Source organism: Hipposideros armiger, unplaced genomic scaffold, assembly GCF_001890085.2.
Source record: "Hipposideros armiger isolate ML-2016 unplaced genomic scaffold, ASM189008v1 scaffold_89, whole genome shotgun sequence".
In the NCBI taxonomy this organism is placed as follows: Eukaryota; Metazoa; Chordata; class Mammalia; order Chiroptera; family Hipposideridae; genus Hipposideros; species Hipposideros armiger.
The window spans coordinates 384,568-401,621 of NW_017731439.1; the positions used below are offsets into that span (position 1 = coordinate 384,568).

The 17,054-nt window shown below is 48.3% G+C and overlaps 1 protein-coding gene and 1 pseudogene across 1 annotated transcript in view; one reads left to right on the forward strand and one right to left on the reverse strand.

Moving 5' to 3' along the window:
- Nucleotides 1-2,008: 2,008 nt before the first annotated feature.
- Nucleotides 2,009-4,110, reverse strand: LOC109383845 (probable ribosome biogenesis protein RLP24 pseudogene; annotated as a pseudogene).
- A 435-nt stretch (nt 4,111-4,545) lies between these two features.
- Nucleotides 4,546-17,054, forward strand: part of MAVS (mitochondrial antiviral signaling protein) — a 16,007-nt gene continuing 3,498 nt past the window's right edge. Inside the window, exons 1-6 of the mRNA XM_019644596.1 lie at nt 4,546-6,401; nt 10,778-10,960; nt 12,313-12,487; nt 13,725-13,897; nt 14,599-14,755; nt 16,710-17,047. Coding sequence (XP_019500141.1) covers nt 10,844-10,960; nt 12,313-12,487; nt 13,725-13,897; nt 14,599-14,755; nt 16,710-17,047 — 960 coding nt within the window. The 5' untranslated portion in view covers nt 4,546-6,401; nt 10,778-10,843. The remainder of the gene's footprint in view (nt 6,402-10,777; nt 10,961-12,312; nt 12,488-13,724; nt 13,898-14,598; nt 14,756-16,709; nt 17,048-17,054) is intronic.

The window sequence follows — 17,054 nt, forward strand, 5'->3', positions numbered from 1 at the left end:
AGAGGGCTGTGTCACTGGCCCTCATGTGGGATCTGAACCGGGGCCCTGCTGCTCAGAGCTGGCGTCCCAAGCCAGCTCTTAACCAACGTGCCACTCAGCTGGCCCAATAATCAACTTTTTAAGAGTTAACCTTAAAGATTTAAATGGTATAAAAATAGATGAGTTTAAAAAAAAAATGAGTTTCATATAGACTTTTTACCCCTTTTTGACTAAAGTTTTTCACCCTCTTCACAGATAGATTTCTGTAACATAAATAAAGATAACTGAATAATTACAACATTAACAAAAACTGAGTAAAATTTTTTGTTTTGCTTTGTCTTTTTTCTGACCTGTTTGAGCTCATGTTTATTTGGTTTTTTAGGAGAGTGGTATGCTTTCTTCCGATCCTCTATTAAAGAAAGCTGAAGTGGGTAAAAGATACTAGACACAAGACAGTATGTATTATCTGATTCCATTTATCTTAAACTCAAGAACAGGTTAAACTAAACTATGGTGATGAAATCAGAGTAATGATTGGGGCGGAGATTGATAAAGAAGAATTGCAAGGCAACTTTCTGGGAAGATGGAAAATAATCCTGATCTTGATCTAGGTACTGGTTACACAGGTATTTATTATAATTGGATAAAAATTAATCAAATTGCACCCTTAAGATTGACGTTTTATGGAATGTAAATTATGCTTCAAGAAACAAAACTCTGCCATGCATAAAATGCCTACAGTGGTTTCTATTTTTTGCACTGAGCGTTAGATTCTACGGGAGGGGCCCCAGGACAAGAGACACCAAGAGGGGCTGAAAGCAAGCAGGGCACCAGCAGTGTGGTAGGAAGCTGGGGCCATGGAGTGATGTGGCCAGGGAAACATCTCCTGCGTTGGGGGCGGTCTGTGAATTTTAGGAACTTTGATATATTACTCTGAAGGCATGTGTTCATTTCCGTTTTCCCCCAACCCCCATTTAAATGTCTGTTGCCAAGCAACTCATGTGGGTGGTTCTCAGGAAGGTATAGCAGGATGGCAGCCCCTGAATGGCAGGTGACCAGCAACACAATGCCCTGAGGCTGATGAAGAGTCCATGCTGACCACAGGAGCTGGACAGCCCTGGGGAGCCGGATGCAGCAGGGACTGACCCATGATCTGACACGGTCCAAGTCCCCTCCTTCTGAGACCCCTGAGAGGTAAGGGGTCATACCAGACCCCATTATGTCCCACATCATGGCTTGAGCCATCTCATGTGACTGGTCAAGGCAAGGGGGACTCTAAGAAGCCAGAGGACTCAGAGGCCCTGTTTTGTAGAAAAGAGAATAACTAGAAAAAAAGACACCAGTGTGTCACGAGCAGTTTCTCCTGGGTGGTGGCATTATGAGTAAGGATTTTTATCTTCTTCCTTAAACATGTCTGTTTCCCCCCATATTAACTATATAAGCATATATTAATTTCCCCCAGCTTTTTTGAGCATATATATTTTTTTGTAATAAAACCAACAGTATACATAAAATAGTTTAAAGAATAACAGTTTAAAAATTTATTTGAAACAAGGTTGTAAAGACAGGGTTTATATTTTGTTTTTCAGACTTGGAGAGTTCCCTGAAGGGAGTCAGACATGAGGACAGAACATGTCCCTTCTTGGGGCTCCCAGGCACTATCTTTGAGCCTGACTTTGCTCTCTGGGGGGAAATGTGAGCTGGCGGTTGCTGAGTCATCACAGGTGAACCACATGAGCCACAGCCCTCCTTGAGCGCTTGCCTGGAGACTCAGGCCACCTGCCTGGGGATGAGCTTTACCAGGGAGGGTGTCTCCAAGGCCCTCATTGGGGAGTGGGAGTGGCCTGGCATATAGATCGCTCTCTGGACTCGATCTTCCACTAATAAATGGATAATGATCAGCGAATTCTACTCATGAAATACGGTGGCATGCAATCAACAGTAAAAAATAAAATAACATCAATAGCCAGGGTTAAGAGAAGACTAAAAAAAAAAAAAGGAAGACTTTAACATTTTATTTTTTAATTTTTCATTTTGAAATAATTTCAGACTTACAAAACAGTTGAAAAAATAATGCAAATGTTTGCATAACCACAGTATAATGATCAAAACCAGAAAATTAATACTGATAGAATATTATTAACTAATCCCAAAGCTTTAGTAAGGCTCATTTGTCCCATAGATGTGCTTTTTCTGCTTCAGGGTCCAACCCAGGATCCCATATTGCTTTCAGTTGTTATGCCTCTTTATTCTCCTTCAATCTAGAATAGTTCAGTCTTTCCTTGTCTTTTATAGGATTGACATTTTTGAAGAGTTAGTCTATAGATCAGCACTGTCCAATACAACTTTTTTTTTAACTGCAAAAAAAATTTTATGTCACTAGCCATGAATTTTTGTCATTAGTTATTACATAAATGCTACCTAGTGCCATTATCCAAGTGGCATGATCATTTTATGTCCACAATTCACTCCTGTGTTTACAAAATTTTCATGATTTACGTAAGTACATCTATCAGTGAAGATTTAACATTGAGATGCAATCTAGCATCCATAATATATGTTTTTCAGATAGCAATGTAGAAGAGATGTATTTTTAATCACCTTTTCATTTGAGTTGCCTTATGTAAAAAAAAATAATAATTTAGATGTTCTAAGTCTCTAAAGGAGACTTTCCAATGCACTCATAGGAATGATTGCAGACAGCTAAGATGTTCAGAAAAACTTCTATGTCCACACCCTGTTGTAATTTCTGTACCATTTTGTTTACCAGCTGCTTTCCTTGGCATGCAAAGGGGGCTGGATAAGAAGAATGTTTTGCTTGACTTCTTTAATGTCCTGAACTTTCTGTAGTTCTTTATTTTTCTTCAACCTGTCTATTATAAATTACCTTGGCATTTCTGTTTGCTTTCTTCATCATATCAATAATTGTATTCCACAACTCTCACTGGTACTTGACAGGTTCATTTCTGCTTTATGGAATGCTTTAGTCCACCAACCTTATGAGGACTGTGCTTCTTTTTAAAGTTTTTATGACACTTGGATTTACAGAATCTGAACACTTTGCAATCGTTGCAGACAAACATCATGCTATGGCTGGAATATATCATCCCCTGCCAGAAATAACACTTCTCCATAAGCATGTTGAACGCGCCATAGGGACCCACCACCCAAATGCCGAGCTTGAAAGGCCAAAATAACTTTTTTTTTAGCTATCCAAAAGAACTTTCTGCGATGATAGAAATGCTCTTATATCTGTGCTGTCCAATATGATAGCCACTAGCTACATGAAAAGTCACATTTAAAATATGGCTAGTGGGGTTGAAGAACTGAACCTTACATTCTATTTAATTAAAATAGCCACTTGTGGTAAGTTGCTACTGTATTGGACAGGACAGCTGTTGAATGCCCCTCATTTTGAGTTTATTTGATGTTTCCTCATGATTAGGAGTTTTAACAAGTATACCACAGATGTGAGGTTGTGCCCTGCTTTGGTTCCCTGACAAAGGTGGCAGGAAACCAAGTAGGTCAGAATTTTTATTGTGGCAAACTATACATAAAGTTTACTATTTTAAGCATTTTAAGTGTACAGTTCTGTGGCATTAAGTACATTGTTGTGCATTCATTACCACCATCCATCTCCAGAATTTTTTCATTGTCTTCAACTGAAGCTTTACCCATTAGATACTAATTCTCCATTGCAACCACCATTCTACTTTCTATGTCTATGAGTTTGACTACTCTAGGTACCTTATATACTCGTAAGTGGAATCATACAGTATTTTTCCTTTTGTGACTCGCTTATTTCACATAGCATAATATCTTCAAAGTTCACCTGCGTTACAGCATGTGTTTGAATTTCCTTCCTTTTTAAGGGCCGAATAATATTCCATTGTATGTTATACACCATATTTTGTTTATTCATTCATCGATAGACATTTGGGTTGCTTCTACCTTTTGACTGCTGTGAATATGCTGCATATGAACATGGGTGTACAAATATCTGTTCCAGTCTCTGCTTTCAGTTCTTTGGGTATGCATCCAGAAGTTAAATTGCTGGATCAGATGGTAGTTCTATTTTTAATTTTTTAAGGAACCACCATATTGTTTTCTACAGCAGCTTCCCATTTTGCATTCCCACCAGCAATGTACAAGGGTTCCAATTTCTCCACATCCTTGCCAAACGCTTGTCATTTTCTGTATGTTTTAAAAATAGCCATCCTAATTGTTGATATCTATAGAATGAATGTTTTTGTCCCTCCAACCCCCACCACAATTCATATATTGAAACCTAATCCTCAACGAGATGGCATTTGGAGGTGGGGGTCTTTGGGGGGTGATTAAGTCATAGGGTAAAGCCTTTATGAATGGAATTAGTGTTCTTTTAAAGACCCCAGAGAGCTACCTTGCTTCTTCTGCCATGTGAGGATTATGTCTATGAACCAGAAAGTGAGCCCTTATCAGACACCAGATCTGTCAGCATCTTGATCTTGGATTTCCCAATTTTCCAGAACTTGGAAATAAATATTTCTTGATTAAACCACCCAGTCTTTGGAATTTTTGTTATAGCAGCCCAAATGGACTAAGACAGTATCTTTGTGTTTTTGAGGAAGCTATATATATATATTTTTAATGCTCTATAAAGTCCAGCAAAAACAGGGTGGCAACTACATTTGGAAGCGAGTCACCACACTTCCAGTACTCTTCCTGCAAGCATTATATATGAGGCCACTTGATTTGGGGTGGGTAGCAGGCAGGAGTAATTCTTGAACCAATCAAGGTTAACCCTGTCTTGGCTAGACAAGGCAGCCGTGGCTTTATTACAGTTAGTTGAGTTCAGGTGTGATATTAACATTTTGTAAATGCTGAATGTTGTGAAATATCCACAAGGTTACCAAGTAATCAGGTATCATCTGAAAAGCGTTCAGGCATCCTCCCACAATTCAGTTTGGGAGCACTGGATTTGGAGACAGGTATGTCCTCAGGCATTTGCATGTGATCTTGGCCAGACCTCTTAACTTCTTAGATGTCTTTTTTTTAAAAAGCTGCAGTAACAATCTTAAGCGTACAGCTAATGCATTTTTACATAGGCACAAGCCCGTGCACCCAACACTCACATCAAGATACAGAATATTTCCATCCGGCCAGAAGGCTCCCTTGTACCCCACCCCTCAACATCCCCAGAGGTAACTAGTGATAGGATTTCTATTTATATAGATGAGTTTTGCCTGTTTTTGAACCTTACCTTGTGACTCAGGACAGACAGCATGTATTCTCTGTGCTTGGCTTAGTTAGCCATGGTGCCCATTCATGCTGGTGAGATTCAGCCATGTTGTGTGTATCAATAGTGTGTTCTTTTTCAGTGTTGTATACTATTCCATGGTGTGAGCACACCAGAGCTTGTCTCTCCATTCTCCTGCTGATGGACCTTTGGGTCGTTTCCAGAGTTTACCTATTGTGAATAAAGTTACTATGACCATGATCTATTGTGCATGTTTCTAGGTGAATGCATACCCAGGAGTGGCTGCTGAGTGACAGGGCTGGCATGTTTAAGCTTTTCGTAAGAACAGCCAACCTTTTCCCAAAGCTTTAAGTCTCTCTTTAAAACAGAAAAAAACAAACTTCTACCTCATTATTGTGAGAGCGTTTAAAGGGCCCTAAGATAGGGACTTGAAGCCTGTACGTGGAACACAGAGCCCCTCAATAATTGCCAGCTTCTGCCCCAGCAAGCATCCTGTGCCCCATCAGAGGAAGGATGAGGTGGCTGGCAAGCACTGCGGAAGTTACCCGCCCCAGACCTTTGGGCGGAGAGGCCTTTCCCACACAGCACTCAAGGCCCACACTAAGGGAGCCGGGTGAGCCAGCCTTGGTACGTATGCCCTGCATCCGGATCCTGGTTTCTCAGGCCCAGCACGCGCGTTGCGTGGCTGGGCACTCGCGCCTTTGTAAACTTTGCGGATCACCGAACGTTCGTTGAGCATTGTGTGCCAGGCCCTGGGCGCCCAAGAGCGAACCACAGAAAGCCTCTCCCTCCTCAAATCACTGGGCAGGAGAAGGGATTGCTTTGTGTAGAAAGCATGGGAACTCAACAGGGCGCAGTCTCGGAAGTCGGGCAACCACTTGGTTTTTAACTAGACACTGGACTTCCCCTGAAAGCTGCTTGAGACGAACAGGGGAAGAAAATAATTTGCTCCTTTGCGCCTCTGCAGGAACCTAGGTCCGTCCGGAGTGCTGGTCCAGAGCGTCCGGGCCTCTAAAGCTAGGCCAAGTGCCTCCCCCAGGTTCCCAGCTGTCTACTCGGGCCACGAAGCCCGGCCCCTGCCGTCCGACCAATGGCCCCGCCCCTCCTTCCTGGCCGGGGAGGGTTCCGGCGGTAGGTGGCTGTCGGCGGCGGTCGGCAGGGCGCCGGATCGTGGCTACCAGAGGTAAGATCACAGCCCCACGCGCTTGGTGCTCTGGGGCTGAGGGCGTACAGACGCCTTTCGGGGAGGTGGCCCACGGCGTCAGGAGCCAAGTGGGACTTGGAATCACCCAGAGCTCACGGGGTCCAGGGCGCGCAGGGGGCCGCGGAGGGGGGGGGGGAGACAGGGCGCGCGGGGCTCAGGAAGAGAGGGTCCTAAGGCACTTGGAGTTTGGGTCAGCAAGGGCTCCCGGGGGATCGGGAGGTGGGTGGCACGGGGCGTTTGCTTGGGCTGCGGGGGGAGGTTGGAAAGGAAGGAGACGGGCGCCGGCCGCTGAGGTCCTCCAGCTACCCTGCTCAGGCCCAGGGTGACCCCGAGGCGAGGCCTAGCTCGGGTGCGCCAACCTCCGGTGGCCTCGGCCGCGCCTCGGGCTACCGCCCTCCCACGGGTCTTGACAAGTTTTCGGTGGAGACACCTGCTCATAAGAACAGCCTCGCGCTCTCCGCGGACCTGGGTCTGTGGGGCTGTGAGACCTCGCCTCTCCCAAGCGGGTGGATATTTCTCAAATGCACGCAGAGCCCTGGGGCAGTCGGGTCGGAAACTCTCCTCTCCGCCCATCATCTCTGAGATCAGAGAGAGGTGCCAGAAAAACACTGAAAAACAAACCAAAAAAAAAAACACCAAAACGACGTTCTCCGTATAGATGCTGTGGAGACTCAAAAATATCTGGAAGGAGAGTCGGCGACCTTAGAGCCGCGCTGTGGAGGGCACGGTTAGGTCCTCAGTCCTGTGTGAAGATTCCCATTTCTCAAAGGACAAGGGAGTAAATGTTGCATCCTCCCAGGTGCACCCTTACCCCCCTCACTCAGGCAGTGACCTTGACCCCTTCCTGAACTTGAAGGCAGGGGGCTGTGTGAGTTTCACTTGTTGCAGTGGCTTCTATGCCCTGCAAAGTGTATGGTGAGCTGCAATGAGGCATCAAGTCCTGGGTTCAAATCCTGTCAGGGCCACTGGTCAGCTGTGCAACTTGGCATCACTTCTCTCATGGATTTGTGGCAAGGATTAAATGAAAGAAACTTAGGATGGGCCTGCCTATAGTGGATCCTCAATAAATGTGAATATGGGCTTCCTTTCTTTTTGGTGGGATCATATCATAACCCATTACCCCCAAACTCTGTGCCGTAAGGGCTGAGGCTGGGATGCAGAAGAATGTTATCATCTGACTCTCCTGGTACCTCACTGGATGCCATGGGAGAGAAGGAGAAAAGGGTCTATTAGCTACCACAGAGTTATTCTTTGCTCATCTCCTGAAACCTCCCAGGTCCCCTGCCCCACCTCCCTGATCCTCTTGACCGCTATCATTAGCATTTGTCCCACTAGGAATGTAGCACCTAGTGGTTGGCAAAGCAAGTCATGCAACTTGAAGCTGTGAAGCCCGTAGACAGGACTGCTGCCCAGGACTGCTGCCCGGTTTCCCATTTGGCAAGAGACTGGTGGCCTCAGCAGCTTTTAGGCACTCTGAAGCGCTGTCTCCTGGAGGTCTCACTCAAGCCTGACCCCTTCGTTTCTACTCCAGCCTGGCCCTCTATCTGCCCCCTTCCATCCCTGAAAACCCACTTGGATATCCAATAGCATTTCAAGTTTCACTTGTTTAAAGTGGAGCTCTGGAGTTCTCTGTGTGCCACTGATCCTCCCCTGGATTCTCTGGCTGGCTAAATAGCACCATCCATCCACCCAGCGCCCAAAGAGTCATCTTTGATACTTCTCCCTCCCTCACCTCCCAAATCCACAAAATACCAGGAATCCAACCACCTCTCCCCAGCTCCATGGTTACCATCCCAGCTGTACATGTGTCTGTCCCCTGCTGTGGCCTCTTGACTTGTCTCCTTGTTTCCATCCTGGCCTCTCCACAGTCCAAGGTCCTCACAATCACCAGAGAGATTTTGAAAATAAATCCTCTTCCTTCCCTGCTCAGAACCCTCCAGTGGCTCCCCATTTCACTCCAAATGAAACCAAACACCCCTTTCCTGTAACACCTCTATATAACAGCCCCTCCCAACTTCCTTGATCTCTGCCCCTCCCCCTAGCTTTCTAAACCTGGATCACTGCAACCTGCTGTCTATTTTTCAGACAAGCTGAGCTGGTTTCCACCTTAGGACTTCTTACTTGTGGTGCCTCTGCTGGAAACACCGAACGGCACAGCTCAAGTGCAGCCAATTCAGAAAGGCTTCCCTGACCATCCCAGTCCAAGCAGCATGCCCTTCTCCAGGGCCTCAGTCTCATTACCCTGCATTGTTTTCTTTGTAACCTTTATTACTATCTGGGATTCCTATTTATGTATATGTTTACTGATTTGTTATCTATCCCACCCCAATAGGAAATAAATTGGATGATGGCAGAAATCTTGTTTCTCTTATTCCCTGCAGCTCTCCCCAGTGGAGAGGCAAATAAAAAAACAAGCAAAAACAAATGCATGTAAGTGCAAATTGTGGCAAGTTCTACATAAGCAACTGGCAGTAATTGCTTGTATTTGAGGCACTTACAAAGTTCAAGCTCAGGGCCGGCCAAGTGGCGCGTTGGTTAGGATTTGGCTTGGAACACCAGCTCTGAACCCCAGGGCCCTGGTTTGGATCTCACATGTGGGCCAATGACGCTGCGCCCTCTACTGCTAAGATGGTGAACAACAGCTCTATCTGGAGTTGGGCTGCTGTGAGTCGCTGGCCTTGGCTTAGGCTGCAGTGGGGCTGACTGGCAGCTGGCGTGCACTTTCGTGAGCTGCCGTGAGTCACTGTGAGCAGCTGTTCATTGGCCGGTGAGCAACTGCCTCACCGGGAAGAGTACAATGATAATACCAACATGGGACAGTGAAGTGACATCCTCCACAACTAGACTGAAGAACAAAAAAGGACAGCAACTTGTCTGTTGCTCTTTCCCGATTCCCCAATAAAAATCTTAAAAAAAAAAAAAAAAAAGAGTTGGCTTGAGACGCCAGCTCTGAGCAGCAGGGCTCCGGTTTGGATCCCACATTAGGTCTAGTGATGCTGCGCCCTCTACAGCTAAGATGGTGAACAATAGCTTGACCTGAGCTGCAGTGGGCTGCCATGAGCTACCGTGAGCAGCTGGCAGCCAGCGTGAGCTGCCATGAGCCGCCAGTGAGCGGCCGTCCAATGGCCGGTGACCGATCTGCCTCACCAGGGAAAAGCACAATGATAATACCAACATGGGCCAGTGAAGCCGCATCCTCCACAATTAGACCGAAGAACAAAAGGACAGCAACTTGTCTGTTCCACTTCCCCGGATCCCCAATGCTGTTCCCCTCCCGCAATTCCCCAATAAAATCTTTAGGGGAAAAAAAAAAGTTCAAGCTCATAAGGCAAAACTACTGTATTGTCAAAACCAGCTTCCTGAGCCATTGCAGGGGTGAGGACAAGCCTGCAAAAGACTGGTAACTTGCCCCAGGTTAATAGTGAGTTCAGGGCAGTGGATCTCAGCCTCCTACTCTAAGAACATGCATGTAGCAAGCTGCTTTAATGGGGGGGGGGTCTGCAGTCATGTTCTGGAAAGAACCTGATCCTGAATCCTGAAGACCTCAGTTCTTTGCTCTTGCCCTAACAAACAAGCTCCCTTCTTTTTTCTTTTTGGGTAATTGGGGAAGGGGAACAGCCAAGTTGTCCTTCAATCTTAGTTGTGGAGGGCGCAGCTAGCCCAGCTCCAAGTCTAGTTGCCATCCAACTGCCCATCGGCAGCTTGCAGCTGCTCAGTTCAAGGTGCTGTGCCACCATTCCATGCAGGAGTTAAACTGGCAAGCTTGTTAGGAGCACATGCTCTCACCAGCTGAGCCATCCTGCCACCTGTTGGCAGCTCAGCAGCCGCTCAGCTCGGGTGCAGCTCACTGGCCCTTGTGAGAAGCGAACCGGCGACCCTGTTGCTCAGAGCTCGCGCTCTTAACCAACTGGGCCATTTGGCCAACCACCCCTCCCCCTTCATTTCTTAGTACTTCATTTTTTTCACCTTTAAAGTAGGATGGATCCTATTATTATGTTGGGCTTTTTGTTTTCTAGTGTACCTCAAAGAAGCAGCACTTCTAGGTGGAGCCTGCTTGCTCTGAGTGGGTGGGGGCACATACAGACCTGGGGACAATGGTGGGAAGCCAGACCCTCCCCCAAAACTAAACAACTTGCAGGGCAGAAATGGGCCCTAAGACTTCTGGGTCTGATTTTTATTTTTTGGTCATCAATTTGTTTTTAAGCAAATTTTTTGAGGGCCTCTGGGACTCAGGCAACAATAAAATAGCATGATTAAAAAGAAAAGCCAAAATTCCAGAGCTGAGAAAGAAAAAATTGCCTTTTGTCCAACCCCACTCCCAACCCTGTTGCCATGTATGGTCTGTTTTCTTCCAGTCATTTTTCCGCTGTCTCAGTCCATCCATGGGCCAGAGCCCTCTATCACTCAGAACCTGAACAGTGATGACGTTTGCCGAGGACAAGACTTTCGACTATATCCGCCATAATTACCGAAAATTTTACCGTATTCGTGTAATAGAGATTCTGCCTCAACTGTCTTGCCTCACACCAAGTGACCAGGTGAGCCAGGGCGTGACAGCCAGCCAGACTGGGGGCAGGGCTGTGGAATTCAGAGCTTCACCCAAGCCAGAGCCAACTCATTCCTTCCCTCTTGTCTGTATCCCACTTCCTGTCCTTGCGGCTTTTCTTTCAGAATTGTGGTTCAGGGTAGCCTCTCCAACTTTCCTGAGCTCCCTCTGGTGTCGTTTTGATGTAATGCTCAACAATATGGCGCTGGCTGCTTGAGATTCCCAGGCTCCGGGCCCCTCACCCACTTCTATCGGCACCTTCGTTTTCTTCATCTCTCTTGTCCTTGTTCCAGCTCAGTTTTTATTTTATTCTCCTTGTTGTGGGACCGTGTCCTGGGAGGGATCCCAGGGCTCAGTTTTGAGAGTTCATGGGTGCCAGACCACCCCAAGCCCCCTCAGAACTTGCTGTGGGCACCTAATGAAGCCAGCCAGACCCTTCCCAGTTTTTGCTGTTCTCAGATTGAACGCCCCCTGTTCTCCTCTGCTTCCGTCCCACACATGCTGGTAGCATGCGTGTCTGTGGCTGGTGGGGTTTGGCCCCTTCCCCTTGTATTTCAGGGTTTATAGGGATACCTCATCACCTTGTTTTTCAGTAAAAAAAAAAATTCAGTAAATTCAGTGTATACAAAACAATGTATACACATGATTCGTACTCATCTTTTGTTATTGGTATATATTGAGTATTATAATTTTAATACAGTTCTTTTTTTCCTTTCTTAAAACATGTATACATTTTTTTGGCACGCTCTATTTTCTGTGGGTTTTGTTTCTGCTATCTGCTTGCTTGTTTGTATGTAAGGATTCAGGTAGATTTAAAAGCTCTGCAGCTATTTCATTGTCTCAGCATCTCCCCAGGCCCTCATCCTTCCCGTTTCTTATAGTTGGTCTCCTCTCTTCCTTATACCCCCCTCATCTACTGTTTCCTACATTCCTTTTTCTCCTTTGCTAATCCAAACTCTTTCTTTTGCCTTGGGGGCTGTATAAACAAACCCCAGTCTTTGGCATTAGACTAGCTGGGTTAGGATTCCTGCCCCACTGCTGTAGGATCTTTGCTACCTTACTTCTGTGAAGACTCAGTTTCCCCATCAGCAGAGTAGGAGTAATAATTGCATTAAATAAGATAACTCACACAAAACCCTGAGTAGGAGAGCCTGGGACACCGTAAGAGCTTCTCTTCTGGTAGCTTAGCTGCTTTTAAACTTGAACTCAAACCCTAGCCTTGTCCTGGGCTCTGACCCAGTTTCAGATGGCTGCATCCCTCTTGCGGCTGCCTGGTGCCCCTCCTGAGTGGGGAAGGGGCCAGGGCCACCTTGCTTGAGCAGGAAGATGGGCTGTGTCTTCCAGGACCTACTGCGAGCCAGCTTGGAACGCAAGGGGAACCAGAACACCATCTGGGACCTCTTCGACAGCCTTCACCGCCGGTGTGGCTGGGTGGAATCCCTCATCCGGGCACTGAGGTATTGTGAGCTGGTTGATCTTGCTGACGAAGTGGCCCACGTCTACCAGAGCAACCTGCCCTGTAAGCCTCCTGTCCTGGCCCTCCTCTTGGAACCCTTGTCTATTCCCCTAGCCTCCACTTTCCATACCCCCTTGCCCTTGTATCACCTCCCTTCCTCCGTCACCACCCTCCCATCACTCCTGGGCAGTAGACAAACCTGACTGTAGATCCTAGCTTAGCCACTTAATAGCTGTGTCCCTTTGTCAGGTCCCTTAATTTCCCTGAGCCTCGGTCTTCTCTGTAAAACAGGGCTCATGGCAACATCTATCTCATAGGACTGTGGTGGATACCATGGGATGCTGGCATGTCAAGTGCTTAGCTGGAGCCAGGCACCTCCTTGTGCTCAGCAAATGGAGCCTCCTCTCATTTTTGTGGCTGTGATGTTTGCCTCCCATTCCTTTTCTCACTTCCCTGCCTCTTCTCCCTCAGTTCATCTTTTCTCTCACACTCCTCTCTCCTTTTTCTCTCCCTTCACTGTCTCCTTTTTCTTTCTCATGGGTTTCTTCCTTCCTTTCCCTTTGTCTTTCCACTCCCCTGGTTTTTGTTAAAGCCTTCCAGGTTCCCCACCCCAGCTCCCCAGTTACCCCGCAGCTCCCCTCAATGCTCCCTGCCAGGCCAGGTGCCCAGAGGGGGATTTTGTGAGGTGAAGGTCTGAGGGACCAAGACAGGAAGAAAACTCAAGCCAGCTCTATTTATATTTCAGAATAGAGACCACTCCTGAGGCCCTGCCTAGATTTACAGCCTTAGAACATGCCCGGCTTGTCTTCTTTTTTCCTTCCCTCCCTCCCTCCCTTCTTTGCAAACTTGTCTCTTCACTTGTGGAGATTAACAGTGATCCCCTGAATACAAACAGCTGTGGTGGGGGCAAAAGAGAAGGGCTGAGGTGGAAGGATCAGGTCAGAGATCAGTTAGTGGTGACAGCCACCCCCGAGGAGGAGGAGAAAGCCACTGGGTCCCAGAACGTCCAGGGACAGAGAAGTGGTTACTGCTGACCCAGTCTCGGTGGTGAGAGGCCAGTGAGGCCCCACACACTCCCCCTCCCCCTTCACTCTACCTTCTTCTCCTTGTCCTCCCCAACTCATGCCTCACACTCAGTGAAGCTTGTCTCCTCTGAGGCGTGTATCCCATATCAGGACAGCTTTTGGAGCTGTGGGGAGCCAATAGCCATGGCCCTGGGGGTCTAAGAGCACCCAGGCCTCTCTTGTCACTGGGAACACCCCTGATTCCTCCTTGACTTCACTATATCTTTATCTTCCAGCGAACCAGAATCACCCCGCTGCCCCGCTGGAGCTGCCATCAGTTCCTGCTGAGGCTCCAGGGCGCTCCACACCTGCTGTGGCCCCCAGTGCCCTCAACAACAGCTACAGAGACGAGGAGCCAAGTTATCCCATGCCTGTCCAAGACACCCAGTCACCAGAGTCCTCGGGAGAGGTTCGTCCTCACAATCTACCTTGTGTTCCCTATTGCTGTCTGCCCACTTCTGCTTACCCAGTCTTCCAGAAGCCCTCTCCTGACCCCCACAAATTGTGCCCCCCACAAATCGTGCCTAATCTCTGCTCAGAACCCCAGGGCTCCCCCAGGGAGGATCTGTCTCAGTCTGTTAATCAGGCCTTCACCCTGTGGCAGCCCCAGCCCTCTTGTCAACCAGCTGTGAGGTCACAGTTTGAGGTCCTTGCAATGGTGCATGTGAGATGTTGACCAGATGAGGGGGCTGAGGGAGCAGGAGGTGATGGGGTAGCAGGTGGATGGCGGAGCTGTATTTATTGCCAGGAAAGTGAAGTTGGGGGGAAAGATGACTGATTCTAGTGGGATATGATGAGTTGGCAGTGGGTGTCCAGAGACTCCAAACCATGGACTTGAAGCCCAAGAAAGGGGTCTGTACAATGGCCTTAGAGAAGAGGACCTTTCTACAGGGCCAGACAGATGGATAGAGACTCCCCAGGGGAGGGCAGGTGGTTTTCTATGAGGTGGGTTCAAAGTCACCTATAGGCAGAGGGTGTGACAATGAGCAAAGCCAAGGCAAGGTGTTCCTTGTTTCCTGTGCTCCATGGTGTAGGCTGAGGCCTATAGGAGCTGCCCTTTGCCGGCTCCTGGGATAAGCACCTGCCTTATTCACATTTTCCCTCTTGCAGAGCTCAATGAAGACCCCACAGACATCCAGCTCTGGGGCTATACTGAGTAGGCCCAGTGGCCCTCTGGAGCCCTCCTCTGACATGGCAGTCCGCAGTCCTCTGCCCTCCAGTGTGCCTCAGGAGCAGGACACAGAACTGGGCAGTGCCCACACAGCAGGTATGTGTGAATCTGGAGTTCTAGGGCCTCTCTGACCTCTCGGTGAGGGTGAGGGTTAGAGTTGCCACTGGCTTCCTTGGACAGGAGACAAGGGTGGGAATAAAAGGAGTTCACCCCATAGAGCAACTAATTCCTTAAAAGGTGTAACGGTTAGCATTTGCTGGATTAACAAACAGTCCCCCAAAACTTAGTAGCTTAAAATATGATTATTTATTTGGCTCCTGATTCTGTGGGTCAGCAATTTGGGCTGGTTCAGCTGGACAGTTCTTCAAATCTTGGCTGAATTCCCTCTTGTGTACACTACTGTACATCGTATAAGTTTTGCTTATGGCTGTTGGCTGGGCACCTTGGTTCTCCTCCATGAGTCTGTCATCCTCCAGCAGACAAGCCTATTTCATGGCTGCTGAGCAGAGCTCTGAGAAAGAGAAGGTTCTTAGGGTGTAGGCAGAGTGTTCCTTCTGCCTTACTCTGCGGGCCAAAGCAAGGCACAAGGCCAGCCCAGAGTCAAGGAGTAGGGAAACAGATTCCATCCCTAGATGAGAGAACTAAGAAAGTAACATTGCAGAGGGCATGGATACAGGTAAGAGAAGAGAATTAGGGCCACTTCTGCACTCTACCAGAAGGACTCTATAGAGATCCACTAGCACCTGGAAGACAGTGCAGAAGAGAGAGTACAGGGCAGGGCCTGCTGTTGGCAGGGGAGCCCTTAGGCACTGTTCTACCCTATAAGGGTCTCTAGCTCCCAGCAAATCACTAAAACTGCTCAGTCCCCAGAGGAAGTATGGTCTTCATCAGCCAAGGTCCTGGAACCCCATGCCAGACATCAGCACTCCTCCTCAGGAGTATAGAGTTGTCCACTCTGACCCCCTAGGCTGGCATCTCTCTGCACCTGTATTTCCCAAACTGTGTTGTGTTGTACATGACACTGGTGCCCCGCCAGCCCTCCATGCCCCTGGGACAGCCACAGGCACATGAGCAGTTAAAGACCATCTTAGCGCTCCACACTCCTCTCACCTCAAAACCCTGACCCAAGCACCCATGTGTCACCATGATACCATTTTGCCGTGTCAGCTTGCCATGGAATACCTTTCAGGAAATGCCGCTGTGGACCTGGAAGGCAAAGTGCACTTCGATTTTAATACACATGTGGGCACAGGTCCCACGAGATTCTGTGGTGTTAGCTTTGGGGTGGAGGGCACATAAGTCATGGCCTTTGATAGCCGTAGGGCCTGGCATGTCCTTTCTGAGTTTCAAGGGAAATCCTGATATAACTGCCTTTATGGACTATCACCACCTATCCGCAGGGTGTCTTTGCCCCTTTGTCCCTAAACACCCCCCCCAACCCCCCACCAAGTCCTTAGGCATCCTAGGAGATTTGCACACACTGGGGGTTGACTGGGCCTCTGGGGCCACATGACTGGTGTGAGCTCTTCTGCTTGAGCCATCCTGCTGCCCCTTGTCCTGGTCCAGGATTGCTCCTGCTGGAGGAGGGGCGGGAAAGAGAGATGGCAGTGGGAGGAGCATCCAGGATTCCACCAGGCTAAGGAGAAGAAGGAAAAGGCAGAAGGAGGAGGAAAAGGGGGTGTCCCATGCAAGAGAAGAAAAACCAAGCAGATAATTCATAATGATCTTCAAGCTCATAGAAGCTGTTAGAGAAATGGACCATTTCACTCTTGTTGTGAGAGAACAGGCTCGGGCTGTATAGGTCAAGAACTAAGGATAGACAGGACCAAGCATGTGCCTGCAGCTGTGGGGCCTTCAGGCCTGGGAGTAGTGACCAAAGGGACTATGGAGTCTCCTTCATGGGTAGGAGGTTGGGAGGCCTCAGTGCCGTAGAGATGGTGTGACCTAGGGCAGAGGGACCCTTCTTCAGCCCTCTGATCCCAGGGAGACTGTGATTTTAGGGTAACACTCCTGTGGGTTTGTGTTTCCTCTTTCGTTTTGCCACCTGCAGGCATGGTCCCTAGCATCACATCACCCCATGGGCCTGTGTCTCCGACTGTCTCCTTCCAACCCCTGGCCCGTTCCACCCCCAGGGCAAGCTGCTTGCCTGGACCCCCAGTGTCAGCTGTGTCTACGGGCACCACCTCCTCCTCCACTGGCTTGCCCTCTGAACAGGGTGCTGGTGACCAGGCTGAGGCTATCATCTGCACCAGTGGGGCAGGTGTGCCCAACAATTCTATGACCACCAGCACAGCGCCCTCCAAGGTGCCCCCCCACTCAGCATTTACCAACACAGTGCCTTCCAAGTTGCCCACCAGCTCAAAGCCCTCTGGTATAATGCCCACCAATGTGCTCA